Here is a 12,146-nt window from a genome sequence, read left to right as displayed (position 1 = left end):
AACACAATCTTTGTTGACTGTTTTGCCTGTTGATCGCATACAGTGAGTAACAATGGTGCTATTAGCGTCGGTAATACCGCATATATTCCGTTTTTTAATATTTTAATGTCCTTCCAAAAACAACTTCATGGCTCTGATGGTGTCTCCACACAGTGGCGCGTTTTTAACAGCGGATATGACATCACCTGGCGCGAGCTTGATGATCGGACAAACAGTAAATACAGTCGAACCCGGATATATCGAATTCGAAGGGGATCGGAAAATAGTTCGATATAGCGAAAATTCGATATACAGATATAGGCTAAAACTGCACTCCCGATCATAACAAATTGTGGCTTACCGTTTGGAACAGCCGCGAATCACATAGTATGGGCACGCAATGTGAAAGCGCTTTATTTCGCGGAAAAAAAATCACTAATTTTGGGCTGCTTTTTCCCCTGGGAAACGAAGTTCAAAACACTGGCCTCGATCTTCTCGAGACTGTCCAGGTGCGAGAGCACAGTGCCTTCCATTTCGCCGCGACAGCGCCGAATCAGGCTAACGCTGACGGCAGTTCAGTGGCTGCGCACGGACGCGTTTCTCCGACAACACAGTTGCCCTCGTCGTCGCTGGAGTCGGCGTCTTGAACGCCAGTTACCGCTTGAAGTTCGCTGTCAGCGTTAAAGTCCCACTTCGGACGGAACGGCGTCGAGAAAATTGGACAAGTCGCGAAACGTGTCGTCCAAGCACTCATCGTCATCTAAATCTTCCGGACATTCATCTCCGGCCACTTCAAGGCCTGCTTCACGTCGCGCGTTGAAACACAGGCACACACACACAAAAAAAAAAAAACACGCGAGGCGCAGATGGAGCGATAAGAGCGAAGCCTATGCGAGCGGCAGTCAACGAGGCTGCGAAGGAACGACGGAGGGAAAAGAAAGAGCAGGGAGAAAGATCGGCGCTCTGGGCTTCGTTTTTTTTTTTTTTTTTTTTTTTTCTGAGCTCTCTCTTTTCCCCAGACCCACGAAGTGCCCACGAGCGACCGTTTTCTCTCTCTCTCTTTCCCCAAGAAGCGTGGCTTAGAACCGTCGGCGTGCGTCTCCATGCCGCGCTCTCTCTTCGCTGAGCTCCAATGACCTTGACGGAGCACATGCCGGCGGTACAGGAGGAGCGGGAAAGCTCGCGCCGGTGGGGCTCAAAAACGGGGAACAAAAAAAAAAAAAAAGGGCCCTGCGCCTGCTGACTGACTGCGGAAATGTTCTCCGCTGAGGCGGCTGAGGACCGGACAGGAATGTCTTTGGGGAAAGCGCGCCTTCCAGGGGCGCGGCGCGGCGTTCGATATATCCAATGTCCGGCGAAAATGGAATTCGATATACAACGCAACTGTCCTATACTTTTACATAGTATTTTCAAGGGGGTAATCTGTGTGTTCGATATAGCCAATAATTCGAAATATGCGGGTTCGATATATCCGGGTTCGACTGTATACTGCAAATTGTGTGAATAAATAGAGACACATTTTGTCACCTGTCTGCGATTTATATTAGATCAACAAAAACAACTTGTTTGTCTAAGATAAAAGCCCTGCAAAGCAAGTAAAATAAAAATACACCACCAGGGGCGCTCTGGCATGGAAGCAACGCTGCCAGTCTCGTCAAGAACGAGTTACAGAGAGCAGGCAATCATGGAGTACAAACTTCCGCGACGTGCTCTGGCTGGCTGTTTTGATTGGTTGCGCCAGGTGCCGTCATTGGGAGAGCGAAATAGGAGTGGGAAGCCCCGCCAAAATCGAGTTGAGGGCAGCGATTTGTTTGCTTGTATTTTGAAATTTCTTCACTGAATAACTCCCGTTCCTGTGCATCGATTCCTGTAATTCTTTTTAAGTCAGCATCTGTGTGACATAAAGAACCCACCTGAAGTATAGCCGGTATCCCCCCAAGCAGTGTTTCGCAGCCCCTTTAATCCCCATCTCTTTATTCCGAAACCAGGAAAGCTCAAGCCAGGAGAGGCTGGATGCGGATGAGCCCAGCTCGGCGGATGGTGAGACGTGGAGCGATGGTGGTGGCTCTCCGTCGACGTCGCTGGCCGACGAGGCGCTCGAAGATGCGCTGGAGCAGCTCAATTCGACCGACAGTGTCAACGCCCTCCTCGACGCGGCCACGGCCGACAGCGAGAGGAACCTCCCCGCGCTGTGTCAGCTGGGCTGGGCCCTTGTGCGGCGGCGACCCCTGGCCCTGCACCACTTTCCGATCCTGTACAAGCTGGCGTTCCGACCGCGGTTTCTGCGCCAGCTCTGGGAGAGGCTCAGCAGCCTCCGTGCAGCGTCGCTGTTTATGTGAGTGGTGCTAGTGCTGCAGTGTGACGCACTGTGAAGAAAATGTGCGATATTTAAATATTTAGATGCCACAAATTTTTTTTATTGCTAGTTAATAGAGATTAAAAGTCGCCACTCGCATTGTCATTTAATCACTGTTATTCATTAATTGAGTCATCATTTTCTTGTTCCATGCCAACAAAGGCACCCCCCCCCACAATTACAGTAATTACAGTAATTACAGTGACACCAAGGAATACAATAAGGGTGAAATTGTCTTCCTGCCTATCATAGAACTTAAGTTATAGAGTTTTGAAGTTGTCGCTTCAGAAATGAGAAGGAAAGTGTGTACTCCCGTGTGTGAAGTTGCAGCTTCAGTACCCTATTACTCAAGTTCTATGAGAGCCAGGATGGTAATTTTACTCTTATTGTATTCCTTGGTGTCAAGAGAACCCAATGGCATACATTTCAGAGATTTTCCTGCAGCAAATTTTCTTCAAAACTCTCCGCAAAATACTTGCATAAAAAGTGCATAAGTGCTCAAGGAATTGTTTTACATGAAATTAAATGACATATCTAGAATCAGCGCAAAAAAATACATGTGCCCTGAAAATTTCATAACTGTGACTAAATTAATAAAATTCTTTTCAAGACCAGTGTCCCCCCTTAAGCCTTGATATACTAGCGAAAAGCTGCAGTTGTGCTTTGTTTGACGTCATGGCTGTCACAGTTTGCGCACAATGCACTGGGAGCACCAGGATAACGGCGGAGGCAAGCGCGTTATATAGCCCTCCTTCCGCATGCGTAGTAACTGTGGTAAACGCGCGGCTGCAACTAAAGGGCAGACAGTGGCGAGGAGGCGAGCGCGCAGTTGTAGCGGCGGTGTGGAGGCGGCGCACATGCGCAGTAGCACGCGGCCGCGCCGAAAGGTCAGGCAGCGGTTGCGGCAGCGGCCGCTCCGACCACCTGCGCCTCTTCTGTGATGTCACTTGGTTCACCACACGCACAGCTGCGGCTAATTCTGATCACTGAGCATACGCCAGACCCGGTGTTGACTATCCTAGTGAAGCTTTTCGCTTCATAACTTGAGAGACTGCTGCTGTCACATGCAGAAGCAGGCTTTCTCTATTTTATGCTACGGCCTCCCATGTGTCACACTTCGTGGAGGGCTAACACTTGGTTGGTATGTGGTTGCCTTTTCGTTAGCTCTGTTCATGACTATCTGGTGCTCTCTTGTAAGTCTTATACCCCTGTCAAGCGGGCAAGTTAAGTGCACTTACGGGGAGTGCGCTTTGGCATCCCGAGTGACACTTTGGCAGTGATGGGAATGCTGCGCCAATTGCGCCAATCTGCGCCATTTCGATAAAGCTGCTACATGCTGCTCCAAAAAGGGGCCTTTTTGCAAAATTGCGCCAAAGCTGCGCCAAAACGAGCCGTCGCCAACGTCAGGTACTGCCCTGTGAGGGAACTATGCTTGCGACTGTTGTCCGCCATTGAAGTCTGAGAGTAGCCGGTAAAATCCAATACGATCCAGTTCTCAGTCTTCGTCTAGAGTGCTCCGCATGGTGCTCCGTCTGGGAGAGTGTGACTGAGTGAGGGTGTCGTGAACGCGTCACGCTTTCCACCGCGTCCGAGCTCCGAGCGTTTCCGGTGGGCCGGCACCGGAGGCGAGTAGTTGGTGGAGTGGGCCGTGGCTAGGCCTTGGCGCGTCGGTGCGCGCTCTTGCACTTTCCCGCCGCTCGTTCGCCTCGACTGCGTGGTTTCAGCGGTTTCAGCGGCGTTGTGGCGGCGTCACGATGGCGCTCTCGAAACTGAAAGGTAAGCTTTTTCTCGTTTTTTGCGCCTTTTAGTTTATTCAAATGAGTCTTTCTGGACATAAGAGCTGATGAGTCAGTGTGGCGGGGTTCAAATTTAGAAACTGAACATGACTTAACAGTAGCAAATTGAGCGAATGGCGGTGGATGCATGTTTCAGGACCGTGGTAGTTTGAGCCTGCAAGAGAGGGTGCTGTTAATTCCCGGTTTGTTTACTTTTTATGAAAGAGTACTTGTAGTTTTGTGGCGTTCGTCTTACGCTAGTATCAGCTTCGAAAGCCCTGGAGCACGTGGCGTGCTGGGCAGCCGTGTAACGTCGCTCAGTAATTTCATATTGCCATCCGCAGTTCTACGAATTCCGTGGTTGAAATAAAGCTACAGTGACGTCCGGGCTGCCCATAACAACCTTGCGGCACGAAATGCATAAAACTCGCCGGCGACCGGGCCATTCACGCGCTCCTTTATTCACTCGGCATGCGAGGTCGCTTGGTAGTTTCGGATTGTCCGGCTGCGGAGCCTACGGAATGCGTTTTCCTGACATCACTTGGCTGATTGAAAGACGTCCTTAAAGCGGTGCCTTTGCAGCTTGAGCTGAAAGTGTTATATGGATATGAGCACTGAACTCATGCTAAGGAGTTTTATGTAGCGGCTTCTGAAATAAAGTGTATACCGCGGACGTATATGACGCCGTACATTTCTCACGGAGTTGGTGGGCCTTCTGGCCTTCGTGCTCGTGTTGCTGCCGTAATTAAAAAAACTTCCGAGGCGAAAATGAAAGAAAGTTCCACGGAATGCGGTATTTTGCGGCCTTCCGGCTATACGATGAAGCAACAAGCGTCTTCTGGCGCGCCCGCTACGTTCGTACGATTTTGGCGCTGCGCTGACGGCCCTGTCTGTTGTCGAAGCTTGGCAGGCTTCGCGAATTTACGGCGGAAGCTTTCAAAAAGTAAGGGGAAACAAGGTCGTTTTTCAGGGCAGCAATTAACGGGCGGGTAAGGGATACGTGGGAGAAAGCCTCCACCCTTCCTCGGCGGTCGAGGACTGCATGATAGCGCGATCGCGCGCTCAAAGCAGGTGCGCTCTTTGTCGGCGAAAGTGGTACTGCTTTTATAATTACACGTGTCCGGTTTTTAGAATGGAGCTTGCTCTGCCAAACATCTAGACAGAAGCCTTCAATACTTTGCAATTAGTGAGCTGCAAATTTTTGGCACTTTGCTTATTCTGGATTTATCACAAACTGCTCTTTTGTTTTTACGTGTTCAAATTAACGTTTATCCAAATTAACGTTTATTCATCAAATTAGTGCAGGAAAGATTGCCGGTATGTGCAGCTCAGGTGCTCTGAAAGCCCTGAAAAAGCTACTTTTGCAGCTATTAGTGCAACAGCTACAACCTAAGGACGCTGCAGTGAAGGGCTCTGGAAATTTCGACCACCTAGGTATCTTTAACGTGCACTGACATCGCACGGCCCTCTGGAATTTTGCCTCCATTGAAATTTTGTTAAAGTTAATTTTTAATATTCAGTTCTGTATCGAGGAACGTGTTTCTATAACTTGTACTGCCACGTTTGAATGAAGTGTATAATTGTTAACCATGACTGTTGTGGGAAAAGAACCGTAGTGTTTCCTGGGTCTTTATTTTTTTTTTAGAATATGTTTAAGCACTCTACAATTATTCTCTAATTTACAGGATCATATTGCTTGCATAACAGCTTTTTATTTCATCAAACTAACATTATTATTTATCGTTTGCAGGACGCAACAGCAAATTTAACTCTGGCATATTGAAAGATGTCGACTGCAATGGAGATTGCTTCGAGGTGTGGTGCAGACCAGGAAAAAGGGAAGAAAATGCTTATTGCATTATTTGTAACCAGACAATCAACTGCTCACAGCATGGTGTCACAGCAGTGAAACGGCATTCACAGAGTAAAAAGCACTTGGAGCTGACCAGCAAGCTTCGGGGCCCTGACGGGAGGCTGAAGAGGCCAGCTGCTGTTCAAGCATCGTTGGATTTTTCATCGACAGGCACGATGACCCATGCAGACCGTGTCACAGCTAGCGAAGCACTTTTTGTTTTGGCATTGACGATAAAAGGTCTCCCATACTCATGGGCGGATACGGCTACACCCCTTCATCGCTTGATGTTTCCCGACTCAAAGGTGGCTAAAGACTTCTCCTGTAGTAGGAAAAAAGTGTCTTACGTTGTGTCAGATGGGCTTGGGCCTTATTTCAAGGGACTTGTGCATGAGGAACTGAATCGTCCTGGTGTGTTTTACAGTATCAGTGTAGATGAAACACCACTGCCAGAACAGCGGTGCCAGCAGTTTGATGTTCTCGTGCGCTACTTTTCTGGTGCTGAAAAAGGAGTAGTGGTCGAGCACCTGCAGTCGTTTCGTTTGGGGAGGGCAACGGCTGATATCCTTTTGAAATGTGTAAATGAAGCCACTGAAAATATTCCTCGAGCAGGGTTTTTTTCATTTTTCAGTGATGGTCCAAATGTAATGAAGTGTTTAAAGAAAAAATTGACCCAGGAAAACGGCCCCTTAATGGAAATCGGAGAGTGCTCGCTGCACAAGGTGCACAACGCGTTTTCATGTGCTCTTGATTCATTTGGTAGTGAAGTTGAAACTGTAGTCAGTGACGTGTATTACTTTTTCAAGACATCTTCGGTGCAAAGTGCCCAGCTCCAAGAAAAACAAGAGGCTCTTGGATTGCCTGAAACTGTGTTTTTGCGTCATGTCAACTGTCGCTGGTTGTCTCTTGTACCAGCCGTGGAAAGACTAGTCGAGCAGTTTTCTGCCCTAAAGAGCATCCTAGACTCCCAGAAACCAGTGCGTGCTGCAGGCAGCATGAGGGCGAGACTAAACAGAAACCTGAATGACAAAAGTTTCTACGCAAAGGCTCTGTTTGTGAAGAATGCAGGTGACCTAGTTGTGGGATTTCTGACGCTGTTTCAAAAGAGTGAACCTTTGCTGCATGTTCTTTATGATGAAATGGTGATGATGTTGAAGAAAATTTTGGGCAGATTTCTGAGGCCTCAGGTGTTCATGTTGAAACAGGGACATGAGCTCGCTTCCATTGATGTCGAAAGTTCGCAGAATTGGAAGGAAAGCATAGTAGTTGGGGCAGATACTGAGGAAGCTATGAAATCTTGGTCTGCTTCAGAGAAAGCTGAATTTCGACTAGGAGCTAGGTCATTTTACATAGCGTGCTCAAAGTACCTTCTGACAAGGCTTCCTCTTCAGAATTTGACACTTCAGCACCTCAGGTGCTTGCACCCAAACACCCACTCCCAGGAGTCTTCAGCAGAATCGTTCAGATATCTTGCAAAATGTGCGCCTCAAGTGATACAACCTAGCCAAGTTTCATCTCTCCTTGATGAGGTGACACTCTTAAGCTCTGAAGCGCTGAATGTGGGCACTGATGGGCCACTTGACAAATACTGGCATAATATATTTATCATCAAGGGCGCTCAAGGTGAGAGAAAATATCCGCTTTTGACTAAGCTTGTCAAGGCCCTTCTTTCGCTTCCGCATGGGAACGCTGATGTTGAGCGAGGCTTCAGCCAGAATACAAGGGTTTTGAATGAGAGGTCGAACCTTTGTCTGGCAAGCATGAATGGTATTCGCCAGATTATGTCATTTGCCAGAAGGTACAACAGTGACCCATGCCAGCTTTCAATTTGTCCAAATGTCATTAGGGCCGTTCGAGGCGCATCGAAACGGTATGCAGAGCGCATTGCCTGCGAACAAGAGAAGTCGAAAAGGCCACGTGCAGGTGCGGATCCAGTGCTAGCAAGTGCCAGCTTGTCTAAAGCACAAGCGAAACAGAAGGTAGATGAAGCGCAGCACATGTTCAGAAATGCTGAATTGCTGATTCAGCGGGGCATGAAGCTGAAGAACTTCAGTGACATTGCGAGTGGCCAGGCAATATTGAGCCAAGCTAGGGAAAAAATGAATGATAGTGTCTCTCATCTGGCTGCCTTTAATAAGGGCTCAAAGAAAGGAACATAGGCCTGTCCATCTGATATCAGTATTTTTAAAGCACATGCCTAATTCCCTTTCATTTCTCTTGATTCTTGTGCGAAGGGTTGTCATACATGCTTACTGCAATCCAAGATGGTCAGTTCCTTTTTTTCTCGAAAGCAGGTTTAGTTCAGTGGCTGCTCCTGTTTACACTCATAATTTATTTTAATATTTTGAGTACTTCGGTCTCAGTTCTTTGTTGCTGGTGAAGACAATGTTTCTTTGTCTTGCGGTACAATTACCATGGTAATGATTACCAGTGCTAGTCAATATACACTTTGTGTGTTTCTGTATTGCATTGCATTGATGTATGCTGTTACAAATAAACTATAAATTTGTCTTCTAAGCTTTTTTTTTCGGAAATGCCGGCTCTTGCTACAAAACAAGTGACGCTTGCTACAAAGCGAATATTTTCCTGCTACAAGGCCTGCTACAAAATGGTTTTGGCCATTCCCATCACTGCTTTGGGCTACGCGGTGCTAAACGGGAAAGCAAAGTGCACTGATAGTAAAAAAATAATTGCTACAGAAAATGAGCGGAATTTCTGAACAGGCCGATGGAAAAGAAAAAAGACTAATAATATTTGATTGCTTAACGTGATAGTGCAAATAAAGCGAGGCTCAACAGTTTTTAACGATGAAAAAAAAATGAATATAGCTGAAAAGCCAAGACCAGCCAAGACTATCCAGAATTTCGACAAGAAACAAGATGGCGGCGGGCAGCGATGTTGCATCTGATCACGTTTACTTGTTTTGTTGCTTCGCTTGTAGCTATAACCAACGAACTTTTTTTCTGAAAAGAGTTTTATAGCACGTAAAATAAAGTTGTAAGTACTTTTTATGCATTATAAATTTTGTACCATTGGAACCGCTGGCGTCGAGGCTACGCACTCGGCCAGCAAAGTGTGGTCTGTGAACGCACTCCTGGCGGAGTGCACTTTCCCGCGAGTGACACTCCACTTGCGTCGTTTAGATGCGGCAAAGTGTACTTACAGCAAAGTACACTCTCCGTAAGTGCACTTAACTTGCCCGCTTGACAGGGGTATTAGTTCAAGCTGGTGCACTTTGTAGGGGAGGGCTCTGCGTTACTTTGAAACTGTCTGGGCTTCCTATTGTGCAGCAGACTCATGGAGCATAAGTTTTTGCACTTTTTCTCCATTGATGCATGGCAATTGCAGCCAGGTCAAACAAACCTACAGTGTAGTGTAAGGCAGCGGAACAGGGGTAACCACTCAACTACCCTCGTGAGTACTTCAGAGATCTCAGTGTGAAACTTCCCCTTTAGCATTCATTCCCTAATCTGCGCGCATTCCAACTGCCAGGCACCATGGTCATCACACAAAACAGGGCACATGCACTGTGGGCTTGGTTGGTAGCGGTTAGCAGCTTTGTGATGCTATTTTAACTGAGAAACAAGTCACGAAAACTTCTCTGACTCGGTCATGCCAGCTGCTGTGCAATGCATTGATTGCATCTGCAGGGTCTGGTCGTAAGCGTCATCATTGTCAACTTTACACCATCTTGCAAATGTAAATGTGGTATTTATGTACTCTTCTTCCAGGCCCATAGGTGAAATGGCATCCAGACATTGGTCCTTTCAGACAGAGGGAGAAAGTGTCATTGGCTTGAGGCATAGTGGGCAATATGTGGTGGCATTACTTTGTTTCATGCCCACGTGATTGACCTACGATGGGCGTTGCCGTGAGCTTTGCTGTTTCAAGTATTTGTCTGGCGTGCCGCTGGCAAAGCACTCAACTTGCAGCATTCGCAGCTCAGACTCATTCCGTAGCGAATCCTTCAGAGCAACAAGCGCTGACTGTGTGCGTCAGGCTTTAAGCTGACAGTTTTTGAAGCATACTCAGAATGGCTGCCTGGCATTTATAAGATGCCCCTCTTTCTTGCAGCCCCAGCGGGACGCCAGTACTGCAGCTCCTGTCGTCTGGGATCTGTCCTCCGGACGGCCGGGCCGAGCTCTTCTCGAGCGAGGTGAACCTCTTCTGCAGCCTGATGACCCACCTGCTGCTCACGCTGCATGACGTGGAGTTCTACGAGTCACGTGAGTCCTCACTTGCAACGTTGAGGAAGGGAAGTCTTTGTTGCGCGGAAAAGGGCAGAAGGGTCAGCAGGAGTATCAATGCCTGGCCTGCTGCTTGCTCCTCACTTGGAGAAAGAGGTTTTTCACACTTCGGCAGTGATCCAGCAACTAAAGCACCAACATGCATGGCTCCGTCACTGACTACCTTTGTTCACCTGTTCCACCTGTCCGTTTCCCACTCAATCCTACAACTAGCGCCCTCCTGTGTCTGTTCTCATAACTACAAGATACGCTATACCGCGTTTCCTACATCAGGTACAACACTGAAAAGTACTGAGGAAGTCCGCATGAAAAAGTAGAGAGAGGTGTGTTACTCCATGCTTGTTTGGCGGCTGATTCACTGACTACCCTTGTTTGGCGGCTGATTCACTGACTACCCTTGTTCACCTGTTCCACCTGTCCTTCTCCCACTCAATCCTACAGCTAGCGCCCTCCTGTGTCTGTTCTCGTAACTACAAGATGCACTATACTCCGTTTCCTACATCTAGTGCAACACAGAAAGTTACGGAGGAAATCTGCATGAAAAAGTAGATAGAGGAGCGTTACTCCTTGCTTGTTTTGTAGCCGAGTGGTCTAAAGGCACGAGAAAGCGACAGCGTGTCTTGTCAGCAGTAAGAGCACATTTAATCAAGCTCACGACAAATCTGTCATGTAATGAGCCTGCAGGCAAAGCATTCACTACTTTCCGCTCACAACGAACGCACTACTTTTTGATCGTGGGTGTAGGCAGCACGAACAAGAGAGCTAGCTTTGACAGCGTTGCATCTGATGGAGCATAGTGCCCTCCTGTGGCACTGCCTACTAACAACCAGGGTTTCTTTTAGACACCTTCGCGTTTCGACGTGTTGAAGGTTGCACAGCACGAGGACACCTTTTGCTTCTCGACGCTTGCAGCAGCAGGGGAGCCGATGCCCTTCTCGCTGAGCGAGATGGTGTCGATGATCGGCCAGTTGCGTGAGCTCTGCCTGGGGCTCCTGGAGCTCTGCTTTCCTGACACCCGGACGGGACTCAACCAGCAGCAGCTGCAGTACATCAAGAAGCTCTGGAGGCCCATGTTCGAGGTGGGTGAGGAGCTTGGGTGTTTGTTTCTCGACTCGTGTTACCACTAGAGGTCATCACTAAGCGAATATTACATGGGTTGGCGGATATCTTCTGATTAAAGGTATCCTGTGTCCTGTGTCTTTCTTACTCTGGTTCCTCGTCTTTTGCACTAGCCGCCACGGTGGCTCAGTGGTTATGGTGCTCGACTGCTGACCCGAAAGACGCGGGTTCGATCCCGGCCGCGGTGGCCGAATTTCGATGGAGGTGAAATTCTAGAGGCCCGTGTACTGTGCGATGTCAGTGCACGTTGAAGAACCCCAGGTGGTCAAAACTTCCGGAGCCCTTCACTACGGCGTCTCTTATAGCCTCACTCGCTTTGGAACGTTAAACCCCATAAACCAAACCAATCGTCTTTTGCACTGTGAGTCAGCATGAAAGGTATCCACCCACCCATGTAATACTCCCATAGCGATGACCTCTAGGGGTGGGTGGGTACCCTCTGATTAAAGCCACCGCGGTGGCTCTGTAGTTGTGGTGCTTAGCTGCTGACCAGAAAGACGCGGGTTCGATCCCAGCCGCGGCGGTCGCATTTCGATGTAGGCTCAATCCTGGAGGCCCGTGTACTGTGCGATGTCAGTGCACGTTAAAGGGCAACTGAAGCGGTTTTAGAATTCCATGAGTTTAAGGTTGCTGAATGTGCGAAATGAGCAGGTAAAGCCTGCGAAATTGTTTTGCTCTAGCATTGGAAATGGTGGCGTAATCGCCGAATAAAGTCGTCGTCGGCGTTCAGGCTTCTCTGAAGTGCAGCAGAGGCCCCGATAATGACGTCACGTATGACGGTACTACGTTTCCAGCGAAGAAAGGGTTATTTCATGGAA

At 48.2% G+C, this 12,146-nt stretch overlaps 1 protein-coding gene across 3 annotated transcripts in view; it reads left to right on the top strand.

The window, feature by feature from the left end:
- LOC149367175 (ubiquitin-protein ligase E3C) overlaps positions 1 to 12,146 on the top strand; it is a 79,331-nt gene that overhangs the window by 25,826 nt on the left and 41,359 nt on the right. For 2 of the 3 annotated variants that reach the window (XM_089554467.1, XM_089554456.1), the window contains exons 9-11: positions 1,968 to 2,314; positions 10,037 to 10,188; positions 11,122 to 11,288. In XM_089554467.1, coding sequence (XP_089410593.1) covers positions 1,968 to 2,314; positions 10,037 to 10,188; positions 11,122 to 11,288 — 666 coding nt within the window. The remainder of the gene's footprint in view (positions 1 to 1,967; positions 2,315 to 10,036; positions 10,189 to 11,121; positions 11,289 to 12,146) is intronic. The other variant, XM_089554463.1, reaches the window with a different exon arrangement.

Source organism: Amblyomma mixtum, chromosome 1 (genome assembly GCF_055824585.1).
Source record: "Amblyomma mixtum isolate Tamu chromosome 1, ASM5582458v1, whole genome shotgun sequence".
Taxonomy (NCBI): Eukaryota; Metazoa; Arthropoda; class Arachnida; order Ixodida; family Ixodidae; genus Amblyomma; species Amblyomma mixtum.
This window is presented reverse-complemented; position numbering and strand designations above follow the sequence as displayed.